This window comes from Astatotilapia calliptera, chromosome 3 (assembly GCF_964374335.1).
Source record: "Astatotilapia calliptera chromosome 3, fAstCal68.1, whole genome shotgun sequence".
Taxonomy (NCBI): domain Eukaryota; kingdom Metazoa; phylum Chordata; class Actinopteri; order Cichliformes; family Cichlidae; genus Astatotilapia; species Astatotilapia calliptera.
Genome location: NC_137424.1, coordinates 74805785 through 74830160, shown reverse-complemented (window position 1 = coordinate 74830160; position 24376 = coordinate 74805785). Strand labels below are relative to the sequence as shown.

Below are 24376 nucleotides of genomic sequence, written 5' to 3'. Positions count from 1 at the left end.
GACATCAGAAACAGCAGTATGCGACATTACGTGATGGCAGAGCTTCAGTTCATCCTTTGTCATTTTTTTTTTTTTTTTTTTTTAATAAATAGGACAGGGGGAATGAATGAGAGAGAGAGGGGGAGAGAAAGAAAGAAAACCAAAGGGGAGAAGAGACGGTGAGAAGGGGGGGGAAGAGAGACAAAAAAAAAAAAAAAAAACTCCTGGGTCACCTGTATGGAGAAAAACAAACAAACAAACAAACAAACAAAAACAAACAGAGGAGACAGCAAACAACAAAGAGCAACATAATAATAGAGAAAACAAAGCACCATCACAATAAACTAGCTAGTCATAGATATCAGTATTTACTAAGTAATAAACGATATTGTGCAGCACGCAAGATAGACAGCGCACAGTGTGCTTTGAGGCAGCAGCCAAGAAAGCTTTAGTCCGCGTCTGTGAATACCCATGTGTGCATACCTGTGTGGATCAGCATGCTTGCATTCCAAAGGTTTCTCCATGTAATGATCTGCTAGGGAGTGTGGGGGGGCCACAGCCCCGTCCTCCAGGGTGTGAAGCGGGTATGGAGGAGATCAAAACTCCAGACATCCAGAGGCCCCCAGAACACAAGAGACCATGGAAGACCAACAGAGGGGCAGCCGCGCCACTGTCCCAGTAAGAGCTGAGGAGAGTCCCAGATGAGGGCTCGCCCAGCAGCCGCGGAGCTGCTGGGCGAGCGTAATCCGATAAAAAAAACGATCTCTTTACCCGTCGGCTTCCCGTGGCTGTCATGCGACCGACTATTGCAGTTAATAATACAACAGCTTCTTGCCATTTTTTGGGTTTCTTTTTATCGCTGTGTAACTGAGTTCAATTGAAAGCCTGCGTGCGCTAGTACCTCTTGCCACAAGTTCCCAGAATCCTTTGCGGTTTTACCCCTGAATGACGTCACATTTTCAATCTTCATCCCGACTTTTTGTCCCAGTCCAGCCTTGCCCTGATCTAACCTCTCCTCTTCCTCACAGCTCTGATGTCTCTGAGGGAGATGTTGTGACTGTAATCTGTGAGGAGGACCAAAGCTTTTCTGATTGGACTGTGAGGAGAAACACAAGCAAACTGCAGAGGGCTGAGTGTGGAGATGGGCGGGGACAACAGCAACGTGATCAATCATGTTCAATCAGTACGCTGGTGCCTCACGACACCGGAGTTTACTGGTGTGAGTCCAGTAATGGTGCCATCAGTAACCTGGTTAATATCACAGTCACTGGTAAGCTGATCACTCTCACTTTACTTCTTATTGCATCCACAAATTGAGCTGAACATGCAGGTACATAGATTCTGTGCTGTTCTTCACTGATCACCTACCTGACTGACAGAGTAATGAAGGACTTCCCTCCCTCGGTGCTTCTTAATGTGTGAGGATATTCTCCATTACTGAGTTAAGACTTCCTTATTTAGATCTAAGCTCTGGATTATCTTGCACGTCTCGTGGCTCCCAAATGTCTCTTAAGTTATTATCCTCTGTAGCCTCATACTTTAGCTTTACTTGGCAAATGTGAATGCTTTGTGTGCTGACAAACCCTTTTGCATGTAGTGTTTTTATGAAAAGCCTTATAATTGCCTAATTTTGTGTTTTTGTTCTGTTACAAAAGCAGGCATTCTTACTGTTGTTTAATATTTTAATCAAACCTTTAAGTTTAATTCAACACAAAAAGCCCCACTGTAAACAAATCCACAGAACAGAACCAAACTCAGCAGCCAAACAGTTTGTCCTCAGTGCAGGTCGACATTCAGAAAAACCAGCTGCCTCAGCTTGGATGGGCTGATGTGGTTTCTCCTTAGTATCTGCCCAGTTTTTGAGAAGACCCTCCAAAGGAACAGATGTTGCCACAATGCACAGTCTCCCCTCCATCACCTTCAACAGGTAGGGAAAGACTGTGGCCTTGGCCTCCCACCAGCTCTGTGGGCCTTCTCCTTGTTGGATGAGGGGCTCCTCAAGATAACATTTCATCTCCATCATAACATCAGCTGTAGTATTTCTCTTTGCAGCATCTCCTGTAGCTCTTTCATCAAAGAGGCTCCACACAGCAGACGTCTGTGGCTCCTCCTTCACTTGGCCCTGTAATGGTGGAGCTGGGTGGGAGTGCACTTTGCTGCTGCAGTTATTCTCTGAAGTGCCTCATCAACAGCTCTGTTGTCACTGAATGCAAGCTTTTTAAATCTACCATCCAGTGATGCAGCTTCTGAGTGGACGGTGTTGAACTCCACACACAGAAACTTTTCACACTCACTGCTAATTTTGTTTTACAGTGAAGCCACTCTGCTCTGCTAGTCCCAATATCTTTCACCTGCAGCAGATGCTGCTTCGTTTGCAGCTGTCAGTCATATTTCTGTGTTTTTGTGTCGCACTCTCCTCCACACTGCTGTCTGTCATCTCACAGGTATGATGTGCGGAGCGATGCTGAACTTCCAATCCCAGCGTTTCATGTTGCAGGATCAATTCCCATATGAAAATATCAATATCTAATTTGATTACATTTGTTTTTCATCATAAATATGACAGACAAAAGTAAATTCTGCAGTTAGCGGGATGGTCTGCAATACCCTGTCAACAGGAACTACACTCACCACCTCTCATTCATGTGCGTGTTACGGCTCTGCAAGAGTGTGAGCCAATGAGAAACCAGAGGCACAAAACTTTAGACCACAAAACACACAATCTGATGTTGGTTTGTAAAGATGTTGTTGATGAGACTTTGTAGAAAGCAGCTGGTCTGAGTGATGTGATCAGAGTGCAGCAGATAATGTCTGACAGCAGTTTGAAGAGCAAATGGATTCTGTTCTGTTCTTCATCATCACCTACCTGACACCTCACAGCTGTTTCTCACCTGCAGGTCACACAGGAGGATCTGTTGGACTGAAGGTCAGCCTGTCAGTTCCTGCTGTGCTTCTTGTTGCTGCTGTTTTCTTGATGTAGAGAAAACAAAAACAACAAAGAATCAGGATCCAGCCTCATGTTGAGCTGCAGCAAAATAAAATGTCTGAATCTTTTTAAATCAGCACTCTTAGTCTCCCGCTGGTGGTTTCAGCGTTGTCAGTGAACCTGGGGAACATAAGATGATGCTGGTAACAGAAATCAAAGGGAGTGAACAGCAGACAGGGATCAGCTGCAGGTTTAATACACGTCCTGAATTTGGTTTAGTTTGAAGTTTCTGTAAAATAAAACCAAACGTTGTGATTTGTCTCTTTATGAATAAAGTTGAATTGAATTTCTCTCTGAGCTCCTGTTTCTGTTGTCTGTCAGTGATTTTATCAGTTGGACATCAAGTAAAACTTTGGATAAAATGAAAACTGTTCACACAGTGTCTGTAAATCCACGGGTGAAAATAACACATGTAACATTCACACAAGTCCACGAGTGATTGAATGAAATGTGATCATGGAAAAATAAATTCAAAACTATTCAAGACTTTTACCATTAACTGTCGTTCTATTATGAAGTAACAGGAAGGTAATAACACTATAATATAATAATAATAAAGAAAATTAAAAAATATGGTATAACAGAGCTCACTGCCTCACACTGTCGATAGCAGCATTTCTTTTTAACCTTATTTCATTTAAGGCTCAGACGATCATCTGTTTTCACTTAAAGTAGTCTAGCTCTGATATCACTTTAGCCTCTGGATGGAGGATTTGCTATGTTAACTTATAGATAATAAACTCAACGTATTACAGACCAAAACCAAACACGTCCGTAGTATAAGACTGGATTTAACTCCCTTCACACCTGTCTCGACACAACAGTCAGGTCAGTCCCTTCCCTTTTAAGAAATCCACCTTAAATGTATTTTAAATGTAAGTGATGCAAAATGAATTTAATATTTTATCTTTAGTTTGTCAGGTAGCATCAGGTCAGATGGATGATGTTGGGTGAGATGGAGCAGACAGAGATGTCATCACAGCTGAGAGGAAGCAAAAGCCTCAACATCCAGGCTTAAAAGTGATGTAGGGAGCTAAAGCTAAAGCTCTGCTTTCTTTGTGTGCTTGTGCTAACAGCAACTAATGAGAAATGTGATGACAATTGTCCAGCTTTGTCCTTTTATATTCTACCAAATGTGAAGTGAACCTGTGGTTATACAGTAACGATAAGAGCGTCTTTATTAGTCCCACATGTGGGAAATTTGTTTTGTTACAGCAGGAAGTGGACAGTGCAGTTACATAGCAAACATGAGAGAACACTGGAATAGAATAAGAAACTGTACACAACTGTACCCAATAGAATAGAATAGAATGATAGGATAAAAATAGAATACACATGCTATATACAACTGAGTACAAATACAACGTTGTCAGAAAAAGAGTGTTACACTTAGTCCTATTGCACATGTGTGTGTTTGATCAGCTGCAAAGTCTTTGTGGTGGAGTCTGACAGCAGAGGGGAGGAAATCTCTCCGTCCCACATCGTGGGTGCTGCAGCCACTGAAGGAGCTGCTCTGAAGCGCTATAAAGGTTTGTGATGATCAATACAGGTTTACAGCTCAGATCATACTGAGTTCATTATGACTGATATAAATATGTGATAGAATAATAATAAATCCAGTAAATTGTGATTGACAAACAGTTTTAAAGATTAGATTTTTTTCCTTAAGTATTTTTTATTCATCTTTATTTATATAATAGATAAATAAAAATACTTAACAAAAAATCCCGATTGAGGTTGTCACAATTCATGCATAACAGGGTTAAATAACAATAGTTACAATAAAACACGCCATACATCTATGGTAACATTAAACCACCAGTGAGGGTATGGAGTGACACATCAGTGTCCAATATAGTGGTTTATGTACAAGTATACCATCAACACTGACACAAATGCAAGAAAACAGCCTTTGAATAGCTGTCCACAGCTGTCCACTGCAGTGACCACTCTGCGTGAAAGAGTCAGCATCCACCCACAAAAATGTTTAAACAGAAAAACTGTTTCACAAACGAGTGAGACTTCATTTAAAATGTAGTTTCCTTTCTAGTGGATGTTAACCCTGTAAAGTCAGAAGCATGATATCATTGCTAGAAAATCCAACACATCAAACGTCACCCCGACGCAACTTCGATACGAGACGTTAAATCGAAAGTGTTTTGAGTTTGAACGGGCAACTGAACGACAGATCCGTCCTAACCCTCAGTGACTTTCAGCTTTATTTAAACCTTATTTAGTCTGATGTGTTCAGGTTTAAACTCAGGTTCAGTTGTTCAGTGAAAATACCAACAGACTCAGACATTTAGAACAAACTAAGAGTCAGATGAGCAGAAACAGAGAACACGGACATGTCTGCTGTAACTGCGTCGCTCTGCTCCACTTTGATGTTCGTCCTGTTCGTCTCTGCAGGTGAGATTTAACTGATAGAAACTAAACTGAGTTTATTTCTGAGATAAAGAGTCTCAGTCTGGTTTATTTCTCTAAGAATGAATTTCTTATACATTCAGTATCTGGAGCGAAACAAGGCTGGGTGGAGTCTGTTCCAATTTAGCGATCGCACGCTTGAAGTACGCGCATTACGTACGGTGCGTACTAGTGATGTGCGGATCATCCTGAAATATCGATTCCTCCGATACCAATCATTTATGTTCTAGAATCGATTCTCACATTAATATTTTAGTAATTTAGAGGAAATTTGTAGTTTATCATTAACAGGAACACAGTGGAAAGAAACTATAACATTCGGATTGTCTACATTCAAAGGAACTACTTCCTCTTCCGCCTTTCATAGTCATGTGCGAAATATGGCTGTATAAATGCCTCGCAGCCCCTTGGCGCGTGCACTTACAACAATGGTTGAACGTAATTGGAGTCATGTGCGGACGTATTTTACCTCCACAAACAGCTGAGACGTGGTTTGCGATACATGTGGCAAAAAAGTGCTCCAAGAGTGAGGTGTTGTGGCCATACTTGCCAACCTTGAGACCTCAGAATTAGGGAGACAATTCATAAGGGCTGTTGGGGTGTGGGGGGTGATAAATACATTTTACAGTGTTTCTTTATCGGATAAAATACATTAAATGTCACCGTTATTATTGGCCGGCCCGGAAACAGCGGGGGTGTCCAAATTCAGAGGCTGCTTCCACCTGAGACTCTGCTCCTTGCTATCGAAAATATAACCGGGCGCTGATTTAAACTCTCGACCGTCTCACACTTTGTTTAATCAGTTTCTGTTTGACGTTTATTCAGCTGTGTGAAAACCCCAGAGGAACCCACCTGAGGGATTAATAAAGTTTAATTTAATTTAATCTAATAACTTTAATCTCAGCCAAACCGTTTTACCCGCAAACAAATAAAACATTGAAAAAAGCCAAACAATAACATTTTTAAGTTATCAAAGTGACTCATATATCATGTTTAACCCGAGTAGCGAAAGACCGCGGGGGTTTGAAGACAATGTGTCGATCGGCTCAGATATTTGAAGTTTCCACAGCTACATTCTCTCCTCAAAATGTGTTAAAAGTTTTTTTGCGACCCAGAAAGAGAAATAAGAGTAATATTAAAACTAAGCAGCTGCCGTCATTGTTGGAAACTGGAATTGGCTGGGCCGCGCTAAGAATTCTGCGATATGATTTTTCAATTTTGTTGTCCGGGAGGAAAATCGGGAGAATGGTGGCTCCGAGAGATTTTCGGGATGGGCACTGAAATTCGGGATCCTCCCGGAAACATCGTGAGGGTTGGCATGTATGGTTGTGGCAACATCACTAACCTTTTCAAACACCTCAGAGTAAAACATATCACAGAATATGACGAGCGTATGTTGAGGCGACAGGAGGACAGGGACAGGTGCTGGAAGGGCGAGACAGAGAGGCAGGCAAGGTGTTCAACTTCAGTTTTTTTTATTTCTATATGATGAACTCTGCATTATTAAGTGATAAGAACCAGTAATCTGATGTCCTGTAATCATTATGACGCTATAATTTGAGATACAATAAATAAAATAAGTTTTTGTATAAAGTAGGGCTGCACGATTTTGCATAAAATGAGAATCACGATTTTTTTGGCTTAGAATTGAGATCACGATTCTCTCACGATTTTCTTTTCCAGTATAAATATTTATTGCACTTATTAACTGCACATCAACTTCGTAACAGTTGAGACTGAACATAAAAACAATAAATAAACATAAAAACAACAAATGTCTCACGTTTTGTTGTTGCCTCAAAATGTTGTACTGCTTGCCTCTGTCAGTGTGCCCCAGGGGGCTGTGGCTACAATGTAGCTTGCCATCACCAGTGTGTGAATGTGTGTGTGAATGGGTGGATGATATGTAAAGCGCTTTGGGGTCCTTGGGGACTAGTATAAGCGCTATATAAATACAGGCCATTTACCATTTACCATTTGAAATTCCGTCTCCACCGTTGCTCGACGCTGTGTGTATAGAGCAGGTAGTGCAACAATAGAAAAATAGTTACGGGACGGCACTGTGTAGCGTTTGTTTAGGGTGTTGATCATTCTCCTAAATCCCTCGTTTTGCACAGTTTTGATGGAGCCATATCTTTGGTCAGGTGATAAGTGATAGCCTCCGTGATTTCTTTGTGCCTGTGGGAGTTCGACGTGTATAGGGAAGCGCTGTATAAGGTTCCCGTTATTGATGTTTGGGTGGTTGACCAGGACAGATTTTCTCCTGTCACTTTCTCGTCATCCCTGACGTGCTCTCCGTTGTTTTTTCCCTGCTAATTTTAGCATCACACGGCACAGCTTCTGTATCACGTGGTATAAGGCTCCGCCCTTGTCATTTGTTGAGCAGGAAGAGTGAGCGCTTGTTTTCATGCAGATTACGTCCCGGATCAAAATGCGGTACAATCGTCGTCGTCGTCGTTTTTTTTTTAATCGTTGTCATTGTCAATGAGATCACACATAAGTATGAATCGAGATCGCGATTTTCTAACGATTAATCGTGCAGCCCTAGTAAAAAGTATCGGTATCTGATCAGTATCGTCGATACCACCCTGAATATTACTTGGTATCAGATCGGAAAGGAAATCAGTGGTATCGCACATGACTAATAAGTACGAGAAGTGCGGAAGTGAGAGGCTTGTGAAATGGGACGGTCTAACCTTCGTCGCGCTGCTCAGGTTGCCTAGCAACCACGATACTAACCGCGAGAAACGTTTCATACAGCATTGTTTGACAGAAATGAAGGAGAAAAAATGTTTTGTTGGTCATTCATTTTTTATGACATCACTTTGATTAGTTGAGTATCTGAGGCTGAGACCACAGGACTGTAAAACATGATTGTTGGGCTTCATTTCTGTGCTGAACAGTCATTTAAGATTAGTTAGTAAATAATATAATTAGCTGATGTTGTTCATGAGACTAAAATCATCTCACTGTGGTAATGTAAATATAATATGAACAATATTATAGTATTGTCAGATTATTATGATCTGTATATGTATATATTACAGGATATATTATAGCAGTGATCTTGAACTCTGAGTCAAAGATTCAAGTTGCAGTTATTTATATTTCCTATCACCTTAAATCTTCACTCAAAGACAAGTATCTGTGACAGTGTATACAAAGATGTATTAGAGACAAATGTTGTTCCTTCAGTATGTTCGCATTACTAAATTTGGTTCAATGCTTACATGTGTAAAAAGCAAATGTACGAGCTGTGATAACTGTTTCTGATAGAATGAAGAGTAGGCTGATATATTAAATATTCCTTTATTGGGTGAGAAAATCAGACCATGTCATAACTGCTGTAAGTCACACAGAATAGATATCAGAGCCTTAAACAGGCTGACTTCTGCTAAATGGGTCAAACTGGGCAGAAAGTCTACAAACACATAACATCCTTATAGAATATGATGTAACACTATAGATCAACTTACCTCAGAATATATAAAGCATATAAACAATTACAGCAATATGATGCAACAAACACAGCAGTGCTACTGATCCAAAATACTCAAAGCTTCATAGAACTGAAACAAACATTTATTTTTAGCTCCATTCTGCTGCTGATACATACTTTAGGTTTCTGAACATTACACTTGTTGCTGCCTTTCATAGTGTGTAACTTGAAGGCCCTGAGTACTTTCTCCCACACTGAAAACACTGGAATGATAAAATTATTTGAACATTACCTAATAAGACTGATTCAGGACAGACAATTAGTTATGTTAAACTTTCCTAGCAGTCCTTCACAAACAGGGAACAGTCTGTCTATTCTCTCCATCTGTCAGCTGCTGCTGGCTCTTCCTCCTCCTCTTCCTCACACACTGCTGAGTTTGTCCTGGTGGATCATCAGGGCTGCAAAGCCTCACAGATGATGTGCAGCAGTGTGTCCCTCAGTCTGTCCTCACTCTGGACACTTGCAGTTGTCACACATGGAAATCAAATGTGTGATAAGCTGCAGGATTCAAACACAAGTGTAACTTATAAACACATGTTCATACTTTTATTCCACAATCAGAGAGAAAGAAACAGAGAGAGAGAGAGCAGGACAGACAGACAGGTGACAGTCTCAGGTGTACACACTGCTACACAACAGCACAAAAGAAGGAGGATTTAGTGTTTGTGACACATGTGTGACTGCTGTGATTAAAGCATCTTTCTTTCAGCTTAACGAGTGAACCGTCAGCTCGTTCAAACACACGTTAAAGTCCGTTTGGCTCGACACCACCGAACAGAGGCAGCAATATAACACAGCTAACATTAACAGTGCAGTGAATCCTGCTTGTGCCGTGATATTCAGGACTGCAAACCGAGCAGCATCACTGACTTTCAGCTTGTTGTGTTTGTGGATATATGACTGACTTTAATTATCCATAAAATCATCAGATTCTCTGTAAGATTAAGGTCGACTACTGAACAGCATATATTTTAAAATAAAGGCTTTAAAACCAAGTTAGTACAAACATCGCTAATGTCACATAACTTTGCTGACATGTGGCCAACAGTAATGTTTAATGTTCTTCATTATTACAGTTTTTTCTGAATGCTTAAACCCTAACTGTGAATCCTGTAGCACAATCTCTAAAACTATTCAGACTTATAGCAAAACCACTCACTGAGTTTGCAAAACTAAAAGCACAAAAACTGCTTTGCACTCAGTTTGCAATTTTGTAACACACACTTTGCAAAACTGTAGGCACAATTCACTGCACAACACTCAATTACCAAATTTCCAACACACTCCTAGCAAAAGTATACACATGTATGGCTATCATTAACACTAATTTGCCAACTGTCTGGCACACTTTCACATGTGAAAACTTTTTTAGATAATTAGTTCACTTTGCAATCAGCCTAAGCACTATAATACAGGTAAGCTGTGTGTGCAGAGTACAATGGAGGGAGCAGAAAGAGTGAGAAGTAGAGGAGGCCGAGGAAGAGGACGTGGAGGTGAAGAAGTAGGATGAAGAGGACGACAAGGACAAGGAGGAGCAAGAGGAAGACGAGGAAGGGGGAGAGGAAGGGTAGGAAGAGTAAGAAATAGAATTGCTGATGACATCAGAGCTACAATAGTGGACCATGTAATCAACCGTGGAATGACCCTGAGGGTAGCTGGCCAACGGGTCCAGCCTAACTCGAGCCGCTACACTGTAGCAAGTACCATAGGGACATCTTGAAATGAGAATCGGTGAGTACAGTCACTTCGCACAAAGATTTGTAGCACTGCCATATGCCAATGAGAAACACACCAATACCATTGATGTAAAAATACTGAAATTGTACTTTACAGAATTGCTAGATGACCAGATGCTGGGGGCAGAGGAAGCATGTTCACTGCAGACCAAGTAACCCATATAGTCATTATGGCGATTGCAAATAATCCTATACTTGGAAATAAACACTTGTGTTTGTTTTGATGTGTGTGAATAAACACCAGTACTTGAAGTTTGGATTCCTCCATGCTTATGGATCTATGACAGAAGTAGCTCAAACTGACATAGCCTACCTTGTGCACAGAGGAAGCAAAAGCCAGATGTGTTTTGTATTCATACCATCAGTGTGCAGTTGGCGCATTGTGTGCTTAGTAGATGATGGCTTGTGTGTACTGTTTGATACGGAAACACCATTTTTACGAAGGTGTGAAGAGTTAATCTAGCTGTGTTTGCTTTTGCAAGAGAACTACAATGTTTTGATTATTGGGTGACAGGTTTTCTTATTTGTGTGAAGAGTTTTGCAAAATTAGCCAATAGTTACAAAAAATGTGCTTAAGCAATCAGAAAAAACTGTAAACAGTCACACTTTTGAAAGTTTACTCTTTGGCCGCTCCGCTTCTCCGATTCAGCGGCAAATCGTCCTACCTTTGTTAATCTGAGCTAGAAGCATACTTTAACAGCTAAAATTAGGTGCCAAACCATGCTACCTTTGTGAATGTTACCTACAAGCATTCTCTGATGGGCAAAGTTAAGTGGCAAAGCGTCACACCTACTTAATTTTGTACTGGAATTACTCTGTGACAGCAGAAATGTGCATAAACTACTACAGTAGGATGTTTTGCCCAAGTAGGATGGTTTGTGTTTAATGTGTGTTTAATGTGTGTGTCAATGTGATGTGTGGTAGTTTTAGGACACAGTTCATCAACTGTCCTCTTTCCCCCATCCACTTTTCACATTCTGTCCGGGGGGATTTTTGAGATTAATGAAAATGTCCGAATGTTCCTAAAGAGGACCCATATGTGTGGGTGGCGTTATCCTCGAGCTGCTGCTTTGTGAGTTGTTGTTCTGTGTTCACAGATGAGGCAGACAGTGCGCAGCAGAGCGCCTGGTGATGTTTAAGAGATGCCAAAGCACAACTGTTTTTTTTTTCAGACGAACTGGAAAATAAATTTCCTGCGTACCGTCCCGGTGTTGTGCCAAAAACTGATTTCCAGTATTTGCTAAAAACTGATTACTTGTATTTAAATAACTATAGCTATAAATAACTTGTTGGTCTATAATATGTGAAACATATGTATGTATCCCTCCTGAATAATATAAAGTCATCTTGAGCAACAAACAACATTCCTGTAACAAGGTAGAAGCCACAATCAGTTTTTGGCAGTGGCTTTTATATATCCTTTATTCATGCAGTAAAAAAGGAAATCTTGTTGACTTTAAAAATGTCTCTTTTAAGAATAATCTGGCCAAGAGGACAGCTGAAATTGCAACAAATGCAAAAGTAGTTCTGTAATCATATTTTAAGTGACAAAAGGGAGCTGATTGATTATAATGTAAGTACGATAACACAGTTACAAATATACTTGAGAAACAGGTAATTTTTTTATTTTATATATACCCTTTCTAATACCTGTTCACCAAAGTCTATTTAGCATCATAGATAACGATATTACACATTAAAAAAAACACACACGGAAACATTGGAAATCAGTTTTTGGCACAACACCGATACTGGTCATTTTTCTTATACAGATGAGGCATTATTTCTGTACCATTATTTAATTCCAGAGGTTTTTAAGTTATTCTTTGTCCTTTTTGACTTGTAAAAGCCTATATCACATGTTTTATTTCTCCATTCATTAACCGCAAAGAGAAGGCATCGTTTTAATATGTTAAAAAAAATTTATGTAAACAGTATTATTACAGCTTTTTCTGATTGCTTAAGCACATTTTTTGTAACTATTGGCTAATTTTGCAAAACTCTTCACACAAATAAGAAAACCTGTCACCCAATAATCAAAACATTGTAGTTCTCTTCTAAAAGCAAACACAGCTAGATTAACTCTTCACACCTTCGTAAAAATGGTGTTTCCGTATCAAACAGTGCACACAAGCCATCATCTACTAAGCACACAATGCGCCAACTACACACTGATGGTATGAATACAAAACACATCTGGCTTTTGCTTTCTCTGTGCACAACGTAGGCTATGTCAGTTTGAGCTCATACTTCTGTCATAGATCCATAAGCATAGAGGGATCCAAACTTCAAGTACATCAAAACAAACACAAGTGTTTATTTCCAAGTATAGGATTATTTGCAATCGCCATAATGACTATATGGGTTACTTGGTCTGCAGTGAACATGCTTCCTCTGCCCCAGCATCTGGTCATCTAGCAATTCTGTAAAGTAACAATTTCAGTATTTTTACATCAATGGTATTGGTGTGTTTCTCATTGGCATATGGCAGTGCTACAAATCTTTGTGCGAAGTGACTGTACTCACCGATTCTCATTTCAAGATGTCCTTATGGTGCTTGCTACAGTGTAGCGGCTCGAGTTAGGCTGGACCCGTTGGCCAGCTACCCTCAGGGTCATTCCACGGTTGATGACATGGTCCACTATTGTAGCTCTGATGTCATCAGCAATTCTATTTCTTACTCTTCCTACCCTTCCTCTCCCCCCTCCTCATCTTCCTCTCCCCCTTCCTCGTCTTCCTCTTGCTCCTCCTTGTCCTTGTCGTCCTCTTCATCCTACTTCTTCACCTCCACGTCCTCTTCCTCGGCCTCCTCTACTTCTCACTCTTTCTGCTCCCTTCATTGTACTCCGCACACACAGCTTACCTGTATTATAGTGCTTAGGCTGATTGCAAAGTGAACTAATTATCTAAAAAAGTTTTCACATGTGAAAGTGTGCCAGACAGTTGGCAAATTAGTGTTAATGATAGCCATACATGTGTATACTTTTGCTAGGAGTGTGTTGGAAATTTGGTAATTGAGTGTTGTGTAGTTAATTGTGCCTACAGTTTTGCAAAGTGTGTGTTACAAAATTGCAAACTGAGTGCAAAGCAGTTTTTGTGCTTTTAGTTTTGCAAACTCAGTGAGTGGTTTTGCTATAAGTCTGAATAGTTTTAGAGATTGTGCTACAGGAATCACAGTTAGGGTTTAAGCATTCAGAAAAAACTGTAAAGTTCGTCATGACTAAGCCAAGTTTTTTGGAAATCAAAATAAGGTTTGTATACAAACAGCTGTAGCTCCATAAAGGCAGCATGCAGAGACTCACAGTGTCTTATAATGAGAGGCTGCTTTCTCTCACACATTATGGTCACTTATTATCAGCACATGTTGTTGTTCTGTGGAAGCTAACATCTTGTAGTTTCTGACACTTTGCATGTTTAGCATGAGGCTAAAATTCCCCCTCAGTGGGTCACTGGTGACCTGCTGGATGTTCAGAGGTTCATTAAATCCAACATGACTAAAAACTCAAATGTAAGAAGAAATGAACAAAATATTTAAAGTCAGTCATTCTGATCATGATTGTACTTTGACCAGAGCTAATGTTTTCTCATTAGTTTGAGTTTTTATTCCATTTGGACTTTTTGTGTTTAGTTCAGTTTAGTTTCCAGATGATTTTCTTCTTTTTCAGGTTTGATTATTTATTGCTTGAAGAGTTTTAATAGTTTTATTCTTTTTTCATTCTTACTGTTTGGAGGTTTGTGTCAGAGGCCAGATTCAGGAGCATCAGTACAGCTATTACAATAAAAAGCAGTGACTCAGTCTGACAGACATCCAGAGTCTCAATGAACTCGTCCATCAACAACATTTTATCAAACTAACAGATTCTAAAACCAAAGATTTGTTTTTCAGATGATGTTTTTCATCCGTCTCAGTCTTTGCTCATGAACTTTGTCTCCAAACGTCTCAGCCTGAGCTTCCCTCTGATGAACTCGTTCATAATCTCGTCCATTCTGCTCTCAATGAAAATCTGAACATGTTCAGCTCGGCCTCCTGTCTTTGTGTCAGAGTCTCCAAAGCAAACATGACAGCAGCTCACTGCCATCTTCAAACCTTCCCTTTCACTCTTGCTGCTGTCCTTCTGTCACAAATCAGCCCTGATGAAGATGCTCGGGATCAGGTGAGGAGGAGGAGAAGACTCGCTGTGGTGACGCCTGAAGGGACACAAGAAGAAACACAATCAAAGATCATCATCTAATAACAGAAGACAATCTTTTATTGTGTGTTTCTGATTGGCTGCTGTAGAAGTGAACACTTTGACCTTTAACCTCTCTGCTCTGTGCTGTTTCCTCTTTCAGACCAGAAAACCATCACAGCTGAGTCTGGACAGGACGTCACTCTGACATGTCGAGCTGCAAACAACAACATCATTATTTTAGAGTGGAGCAGAGCTGACCTGGGAGATGAATATGTGTTTTTGTACCGGGACGGTCACTTTGTTCCAGACAACCAGCATCCATCTTTTAAGAACCGGGTGGATCTGCAGGACAGACAGATGAAGGATGGAGACGTGTCTTTGATTCTGAAGGATGTGACGATTAATGATAATGGAACATACGAGTGTCGTGTCTTCATGGAAGAAACACGCTCATGGAAGTTCATCAGCATCATCTACCTTCATGTTGATCCTCCAGGTGAGTGAGTAGAGTTGAGTGTGTGTGTGATCAGAGGTGAAGCTGCTTCCTGGTTGTTGATGTTTGTTTGTAAAGATGTTGTTGATGAGACTTTGTAGAAAGCAGCTGGTCTGAGTGATGTGATCAGAGTGCAGTAGATAATGTCTGACAGCAGTTTGAAGAGCAAATGGATTCTGTTCTGTTCTTCACTCATCACCTACCTGACAGCTGACACCTGTTTCTCACCTGCAGGTCATACAGGAGGACAAGAGAAAGATGAAGACGACAAAGACAGAGGGAAGAAGGATCTATCTACTGGACTGATAGCTGGTCTGTCAGTTTTTGCAGTACTTCTTCTTCTTGCTGCTGTTGGTTTCCTGATCTACAGAAGCTGTAAACCGAATCCTGCTGAACCACATGTAGCAGAGCATCTTCAGCACAAATGTGAGTCAGATGAACAAACACAAAGAAAGATAAATAAATGATGGTGAACATCCAGCAGACGCTGTAGAAAGCTGGATGTTCAGAGTCTGATGTTATTTCTCTGATGATCATCATGTTCAGACTCAGACCAACAGTGTGTGTCTGTGCTGTCTGTCAGTGACTCTGAACTACAGTTTATTCATCTTCAGGCTGTTCATGAGATTTACTGACACAAAGTCAAACTGTGTTACAAACACACATGAATTTCTGATCTCAGAGTCAGTGAGTGTTTTTGTGTTGGAGCTTCAGGTTCAGCTGATTGTAAGAACTTGTTCTGTGAGAGATGAACAACACAGACCTGAGATCAGCTGCTACACACACTGAATGAAGTGACAACACAAACGCTGTGTGATGATCTGAGTGCAGATGAAGGTCTGTGGATTATAGACGATCAATAATCTGCCTGCTTGTGTTCAGGATCATCGATCAGTTACAAATGAACGAGCTTTGACTCAGTTTGGATGCAGAAATGTTGTCCAAGTCAAACTGAGCTTTTTCATGTTTCTCACAACTAAAAACTCAAATGTCAAAGAAATTAACAAAATATTTCATATGTTATAGGCAGGGATAACTTAGCAGGTGGTGTGGTCGCCTCATGATCACAAGGTCGGGGGTTCGAATCCACTGAGCAGCTACTCTGAGGTACCCCTGAGTAAGGTGCCATCCCTACACACTGCTGCCCAGGTGCCTGATTAGTGGCTGCCCACTGCTTCACAGAATGAATAGGTTAAATGCAGGAAGAGTAATTTCTGCATTTAACCTATTTAAGTTGGTTATTTAGACTTTAAATAATGTATAAAGTATACATTATTTAAAGTCAATCATTCTGATCATAATTGTACTTTGACCTTTAACCTCTCTGCTCTGTGTTGTTTCCTCTTTCAGACAAAACCATCACAGCTGAGTCTGGACAGGACGTCACTCTGACATGTCGAGCTGCAAACAACAAGATCACAGCTGTAAAGTGGAGCAGAGCTGACCTGAGAGATAAATATGTGCTTTTGTACCGGGATGGGCACGTTCACTCAGATGGTCAGCATCCATCTTTTAAGAACCGGGTGGATCTGCAGGACGGACAGATGAAGGATGGAGACGTGTCTTTGATCCTGAAGGATGTGACGATTAATGATACTGGAACATACGAGTGTCGTGTCTGCAAGGAAGAAACAGATTCACTGAAGTTCATCTTCAGAAGAATAAGAAAGCGCAGGAAGAGAGCTAATCTGAAGACTGACCCAATCAGCATCATCCACCTTCGTGTTGATCCTCCAGGTGAGTGAGTAGAGTTGAGTGTGTGTGTGATCAGAGGTGAAGCTGCTTCCTGGTTGTTGATGTTTGTTTGTAAAGATGTTGTTGATGAGACTTTGTAGAAAGCAGCTGGTCTGAGTGATGTGATCAGAGTGCAGTAGATAATGTCTGACAGCAGTTTGAAGAGGAAATGGATTCTGTTCTGTTCTTCACTCATCACCTACCTGACACCTCACACCTCACACATTGGTGCATGTACACAATTCACTTAAAATACAGCAGTTTTGTATTTTCTAATTCATTTTTATTTCCAATGCAGGTAAGCCAGGAGGACTCACAGAGGATTGATCAGTCATTTCTCTGTTTTGCGTCTTGTTGTTGCTTCCCCCCCTCAACATCAAAATAAAGCACAGTGCAAATAAAGCACGGTGGTTAGCACTGTTGCCGCACAGCAAGAAGGTCATGAGTTCAATTCCACCATCAGGGTCTTTCTGTGTGGAGTTTGCATGTTCTCCCCGTGTTCGCGTGGGTTCCCTCCGGTTACTCTGGCTTCCTCCCTCTGTCCCCTTGTGGTGATAGGTTAATTGATTAATCCAAATTGCCCATAGGTGTGAATGCAAGCGCAAATGGTTCGCATGTTCTCCCCGTGTTTGCGTGGGTTCAATCTAAATTGCCCATAGGTGTGAGTGCGAATGGTTGTCTGTCTCTGTGTGTTAGCCCTGCGACAGACTGGCAAGTGTTTTTAATTCTTCAAAAGTTGACAGTGTGTCTTTTGTATGAATTCTGCTTGTGCTGTCTGTCAGTGACTCTGAACTACAGTTTATTCATCTTCAGGCTGTTCATGAGATTTACTGACACAAAGTCAAACTGTGTTACAAACACACATGAATTTCTGATCTCAGAGTCAGTGAGTGTTTTTGTGTTGGAGCTTCAGATTCAGCAGATATTTGTAAGAACTTACTTGGCCTTTTGGGTTTTGAATGTAAATTGTTGTTTGTTTTAATGTAAATTAAGCAGAAATCTTTGGTGCTGGTGTAAATAACATCCTGTGACCTTTTCCTCTTTAAGTGGAGCACAAAAAACAAGTTTGTATAACAAGCCTTTTTTTTTTACCTGATGTTACTTAATATTATTATTATTATTGATGTGAGAGTTGAGAGAGAGTTGTATGACAGTAAAAATTCTTGTATCCTACCGGTCAAAAGTTTTACAACACCCCAATTTTTCCAGTTTTATATTGAAAATTATGCAGTTTAACGTCTCATTGCAGTCTGAAATGAAAGCATGGTACAAATAAGAAATTGTAGTTAAAAAAGAAAGAATGGAATCAAAATGACCAAAATGTATTCTAAACTTCTGACTCAAAGTCGCCACCTTTGGAAGATATAACAGCTGAACACACCCGTGGTATTCGTTCTACAATAGAAATCAAATATTCTTCAGAAAGTTCTTCTAATATCTGTTGCAGAAGATAAATGCGTCTCACTTGTAGGTTGCTTTGCTTTCACTCTTCTGTCCAGTTCATCCCAAACCAGCTCGATGGGGTTTTTCCTGAGGCGGTTTGGCATAGCTTGGATTATGTTTGGGGTCATTATCTTGCTGTAGGATGAACCCCTGTCCAACTAGGCACATACCAGAGGGCACTGCATGGTGCTGCAGAATGCTGTCGTAGCCGTTCTGGTTCAGGATGCCTCTCACTCTGTACAAGTCACTATATCCAGTGAAACAGCTCCACTTCCTCTGCCATGTTTGACAGTTGATACCACACACCGTGGAACAATCCTTTCACCTACTCAACAGAGTAGGAAAAAAAAAAAGGTTTTTCTGTAACTTTTGACTGGTAGTATAGCTGATCTGTAATAATGATTTAAAGTTCTTCACCTACACCCTGTCCTATCTTCAACTTCACATTGTTAATAAATTGTTAATTATATGTTATGTTTTATGCTGGATTGTGTTACTGCACGTGTCCCCAGTCAGAAGGCACAGCTAACACCCAGAGACTTTTGTGGGAGAGAAAGTTAATTTTATATACAATGTGACGGTGCATTGGGAGTAAACATTATGTGGTTTCTGAAAAAGAAACATTGCAAGATAAATACAGTCAGTATAACTGGTGTCAAATGCCCCCTTGACAATCAATCCTTTCATGTGGTTTCATCACTCTAATTCTGCAAGCATGTAAAAAATGCATGGTGCATTAAGGGTTAGAAACAATTAGACACAATTCTTAAATGTAACACAAGATGGCACAAATAATAACAGTATCTCCATTCAGGCTGAGATGCAGCTCTCTTCAAAGCTTCACACCCTGAGCCCACTGCTCCACCCCTCCCCTGCAGCTGAGCCACAGACCACATCCTGACACAATGTCATATTACTCAGGTATCTGGACCCATAAAGCAGACTCGGCACACAAAGGCTTTCAACTAAAATGGTCAATGGACTGATTCTTATACAGTGCTTTTCTACTCTAATGGAGCACTCAAAATACTCAACATGCCACATTAACCCAATCACACAAGCACAAGTCTTCTATGCTTTTAAGTGCTTTCTAGCTACCATTCACAAACATACTCAGATGGATGCACTGGAGAGCAACTTGGGGTTAATATCTTGTCGATATTTGGCATGCAGACTAGGGGGAGCCAGGTATTGAACCACCAACCATGATCAGTAGATGACCTCCTGATGTACAGCCACCCTGAAATCCTTCCGTGTAATAAAATAGCTTTATTACAAGGAAAAGACTTAATAAGTGTTTTTGGCCAGGGAGTCTGAGTGACTTCAGTGCGAGCGTGAGCACCGGAGCTCTGTCAGAACATAAAAATTGGTTTGCTGCTCAGGAAATGGATGTAGCTGATGTAAATATTAAGAATGATCAGCTGTTACCTGAGAGCAAGAGAAGGAGAAGCATGGAGGGAGTACTGGGCCAACAAATGATTCCCCACATTTGCCTAAAAATGACTATGAGAATTTAAACAGTTGTGAATGATTTGTTGGGTTATAGTGAGTAAAAAAAGATAACGTTTTGCTCATTAATGATATCAAGTCATTTTGAGTAGGAAATAAACTTCCTGTCACAAGGTCAAAGCTGCAATCACTTGGCAAAGTGACTGTCATTGCAATTAAAAATTTATTTTTGAGTAAAGTATTGTAGATATTACAGAAATTATAACAAATATAAGATCACAGTTCTGTAGTAGTGTACATACAATAATGTCATAAAGATTCTTGGAAATCACCTAATTTCTTTTAAATATATAGACTCTTTGTAAATCCAGTTAAACACAGTATTTTAATATCAGTAAAGATTTCACACATTAAAAACAGAAACATTTAAAAAAATCACTTTTTGGAAGAACACTGATACTACAGTATTCTGAATACATTGGATTACTTAATATATTGTCATGCTTTTTGCAACTATATATATATATATATAACTAAAACATGAATGTACTATTGCTGTGTAATTTATTACTATTACTTAAGGTTACTCACCATCAGTGTTGGGCAAGTTACTTTGAGAAAGTAATTAATTATAGTTACTAGTTACTTCTTCAAAAAAACAACTGAGTTAGTAACTGAGCTACAAGATTCTAAAAGTAATTAATTACTTGAAAACTAACTATTGCGTTACTTTAAAATAATGTTTAACCCTCTGGGGTCCAGGGTATAATTGGCCATTTTTAACTACTTTTGATTTTCCCTCCATATTTCACCTTTAAAAACTGTGTATTTGCCTTGTTTTGTATCTTTTCAGCACAACCTCACGTGTCTGAATTTACAGTTATGTTTTCATTTTGACACGCTGCATTAACACAATTGATCTAAAATCAGACAAAAATCATAAAATCCGAGTAGAATAGAAGTTGTATTTTTTACTGTCACAACCAAAAATATGTTTAATGAATCATATTTTATAAATTTAAGTCAAATATAAATTGGCAATTTTAAAATCCTATGCACAAGTTTTGCAAACAACAAAGTTATTTGCAGCCATTTACTTTTTACCTTGATTTTTAAATAACCATTTCAATCTATTTAGAACAATCAGCTGTTCTGCATTCAGTAAGAAGCCACATAAATTATTTGTGCCACTCCAAAAATTTCTGTCCACTATAAAGGAGAACATCACAGGCTGATACCCAGGGCTGGACTGGGACAAAAAAATTGAAAACCAACGCTGTTGTGGCAGTGATGTACACTGTCTTGTTGGTATATGTATGATTTCTATACATTTTATATAAGAAAAAAACTTTGGTTGTAAGATTCAGATAGTTATTTATTCAAAACTAGACATTTTAAATGAGAATAAGATAAGAGATCATTGATAAGTTTCATGACTGAAGTAGCAACAGTAGAGGGAGGGAGAGAGAATGAGAGAAGAAGAGGCAGCTGACAGCATAAAGACTCAAAATAGATTCAGCTTTGTGTCTTTTTTTTTGGTTTGTTTGTTTTTTCTTTTTTAGGGGGGGTTACGTTAACTGGTTTGTTTAGATATTCCACCCTCCGTGTTCCACATGTTGCTTTTGCAGATTCTCATTTTCACTGCACGATCGTCTATTTCCGCCTGGTCTCTGTGCTTCTGTAACATAAAGAACAAGCTGACATTGTCCTCACGACACCAGCGATCAGCTCAACAGACCCTCAGTTTACCTGCATGCATCTTCCTCCTCCTCACCTGTCAGCTGTTTAACACCTGCTGCTAATTCAAGAAACACGCCTACGCTTTGAAACCTCAGCTGAGTTTTAGCTCTCAGTGGTTAAACGCTGGACTTCATTCACTCAGGTTCTGTCTGTCGGGTCACGTTTACTTCACTGTTTGGCTGAGGTTAAAGTTACGTTTCATAACTGCATAGTTTTACAGACGTTTAATGGTTCAGTGGCACATGTGTTAGACTGAACTATTCGCTTTTCTTTATCTGGTGTGTTTTGGATTTAACAGTGAATTTTGAGGTTAAACTGACTTTTAAAATGTTTTTATACAAAGAGGAAAGAGAAGGCGCATTTCCACCGAGAGGAGCAGAGTTTGCAACAGCATGTTCATCATGAAGTCTGCAACCTGGACAGAAATATTATATCATCTGTTTTTTAATAGTTATTCAACTGTATTCTAAGCACCAGCTGTCTGTTAGAATCTGTTAGAGTTTACTTAACTAAAAATAAAAGAGGTTAACATATAATTTGTGTGATTTTTTTCTTTGTTTTCGGTCATGTTATGTTTGCCTGTCAAAGGCTTGTTACAAACTATGAAACACATCGTGCAGACTTCTGGATGTTAGAAGAAAACTAATACTGCTCATGAAGGAGACTAAAAACAGGAATGTGTGCTTTAAAACTAAACATGTTAATAGGACCTCCATAGTTTATGATATAGCACGTTTATTTCAGTAATAGCCTGCTGATTTCAGTGGTGAACAGTCGCACAGCTCACGTAGGCGTTATCTGTGATACTCCTTAAGTCTGTGAAGGTTATCAGTCATCCAGGTCATCGTAGTCAAAGGAGCTTGCAAAGAAAAGCGTCTGGACTTCTTTAAGTTGCTTGAAGACGTTTCACCTCTCATCCGAGAAGCTTCTTCAGTTCTAAGGTCAAATGGTGGAGAGTCCCAGATATAAACCTAGTGGGAGTTTCCCCCCACAGAGGGACAAATGGACCCCCTGATGATCCTCTAATCACCTGAGCCAAGGTGTGAAATTGGGTGTGGGTCCCAATCAGCCAGAGTTTCGGGTGTGTTCATTGTGAAACCTGGCCCCACCTTGTCATGCGAATTCCTGAGGTCAGATGGCCCAGGATGTGAGTGGGCGTTAAGGCGTCTGGGAAGAGATCTCAAAACTGGATTATAGATGGCAGAGAGTTGGTGTCGTAAACCCCCGCCTCTGTTCAAAGATGGTCGCTCACAGTGGACATAGATGGCTTCTTTCACTCTTTCAAACCATCTGTCCTCTCTGTCCAAAATGTGAACATTGGCATCCTCGAAAGAGTGTCCTTTATCCTTAAGATGCAGATGGACTGCTGAGTCTTGTCCTGTGGAGGTGGCTCTTCTATGTTGTGCCATGCGCTTGTGAAGTGGCTGTTTGGTCTCTCCAATGTAGAGGTCTGAGCATTCCTCGCTGCACTGTACAGCATACACCACATTGTTAAGTCTGTGTTTTGGCGTTTTGTCTTTCGGGTGAACCAGTTTCTGTCTGAGTGTGTTGCTGGGATGTCATGCTTGGAGAAAACTCTCCTGAGTTTTTCTGATACACCGGCTACATAGGGGATGACAATGTTGTTGCGTCTGTCCTTCTTATCCTCCTTCACTGGTGTCTGGTCTTCTTTTCTGTGCCTCTTTGCTGACTTTAAAAACGCCCATTTAGGATAGCCGCACGTTTTGAGTGCTTCCTTTACATGTGTGTGTTCCTTCTTTTTTCCTTCAGGCTTAGAGGGAACATGTTCTGCCCGGTGGTGTAGGGTCCTAATTACTCCAAGTTTGTGTTCCAGAGGGTGATGGGAGTCAAAGAGGAGGTACTGGTCCGTGTGTTAGGGCTTCCGGTAAACTTCGATGTTGAGGTTGCCGTTCTCTTCAATGTCCACGGCGCAGTCCAGGAAAAGCAAACAGTTGTCCTTTGTGTCTTCCCTGGTGAACTTGATGTTTTTATCCACAGCGTTAATGTGCGCAGTGAAGTGATTTTGACCCAGGTGTCGTCCACATATCTGTACCATTGGCTGGGTACTCTTCCTTTGAAAGAGCCAAGAGCCTTCCTTTCCACTTCCTCCATGTAAAGGTTGGCTACAATAGGTGACACGGGGGAGCCCATGGCACAGCCATGTTTTTGTCTGTAAAAGCCTTCGTTGTATTTGAAATATGTAGTGGTGAGGCAGAGGTCTAACAGTGTGCAGATCTGATCGGGTGTGAAGTTGGTCCTGTCCTCCAAGGAGCTGTCTTCTTGTAATCGTTTTCTGACCGTCTCCACGGCCTCCGTGGTGGATATGCAAGTGAAGAGAGAGACTACATCAAAGGACACCATGGTTTCATCTGGATCCAGGGTAAGTTTCTGAACCTTTTCGGTGAAGTCGGTGGAGTTCTTGATGTGGTGTGTTCCCCACAAGAGGCGCAAGGATGGTAGCAAGGTGTTTTGCAATGTTATACGTGGCCGAGTTTATGCTACTGACTATGGGTCTGAGTGGGACAGCTTCCTTGTGGATCTTCGGAAGTCCATAGATGCAGGGTATGGCATCCCCTGGGTGAAGGCGGTGATATGTAAGGCGGTCAATAATTTTGTCCTTTTCAAAGTCTTGAAGGCAAGCTATAACTTTCTTTTTGTAGCTGCTTGTGGGGTCTCGCTTTAGGGCTTCGTAGGTATTGTTGTCACTGAGGAGAGTAGTGA

The 24376-nt window shown here is 40.5% G+C and overlaps 1 protein-coding gene and 1 long non-coding RNA gene across 2 annotated transcripts; both read left to right on the top strand.

Annotated features, from left to right (window-relative positions):
- Window positions 1-737: 737 nt before the first annotated feature.
- On the top strand, window positions 738-3262 carry LOC145425812 (uncharacterized). Its single transcript, XR_013906562.1, has 2 exons — window positions 738-1249; window positions 2877-3262. It is a non-coding gene; the product is annotated as an uncharacterized LOC145425812 (long non-coding RNA).
- Window positions 3263-5112: 1850 nt separating this feature from the next.
- On the top strand, window positions 5113-22188 carry LOC113017912 (butyrophilin-like protein 2). The gene is made up of 5 exons (XM_080299184.1): window positions 5113-5374; window positions 14957-15292; window positions 15524-15715; window positions 16640-17026; window positions 17322-22188. The coding sequence occupies exons 1-5, from the start codon at window positions 5314-5316 to the stop codon at window positions 17348-17350; spliced, it is 1005 nt and encodes a 334-aa protein (XP_080155310.1). The 5' UTR covers window positions 5113-5313; the 3' UTR covers window positions 17351-22188.
- Window positions 22189-24376: the final 2188 nt, after the last annotated feature.

Excerpts from the sequence above, each read along its gene's own strand:
- LOC113017912 (XM_080299184.1), top strand. The coding sequence starts at position 5,314 with ATGTCTGCTGTAACTGCGTCGCTCTGCTCCACTTTGATGTTCGTCCTG. Across the intron at positions 5,375-14,956 it reads CGTCCTGTTCGTCTCTGCAG|ACCAGAAAACCATCACAGCT; the intron begins GTGAGATTTAAC and ends TTCCTCTTTCAG. Across the intron at positions 17,027-17,321 it reads CCTTCGTGTTGATCCTCCAG|GTAAGCCAGGAGGACTCACA; the intron begins GTGAGTGAGTAG and ends TTTCCAATGCAG.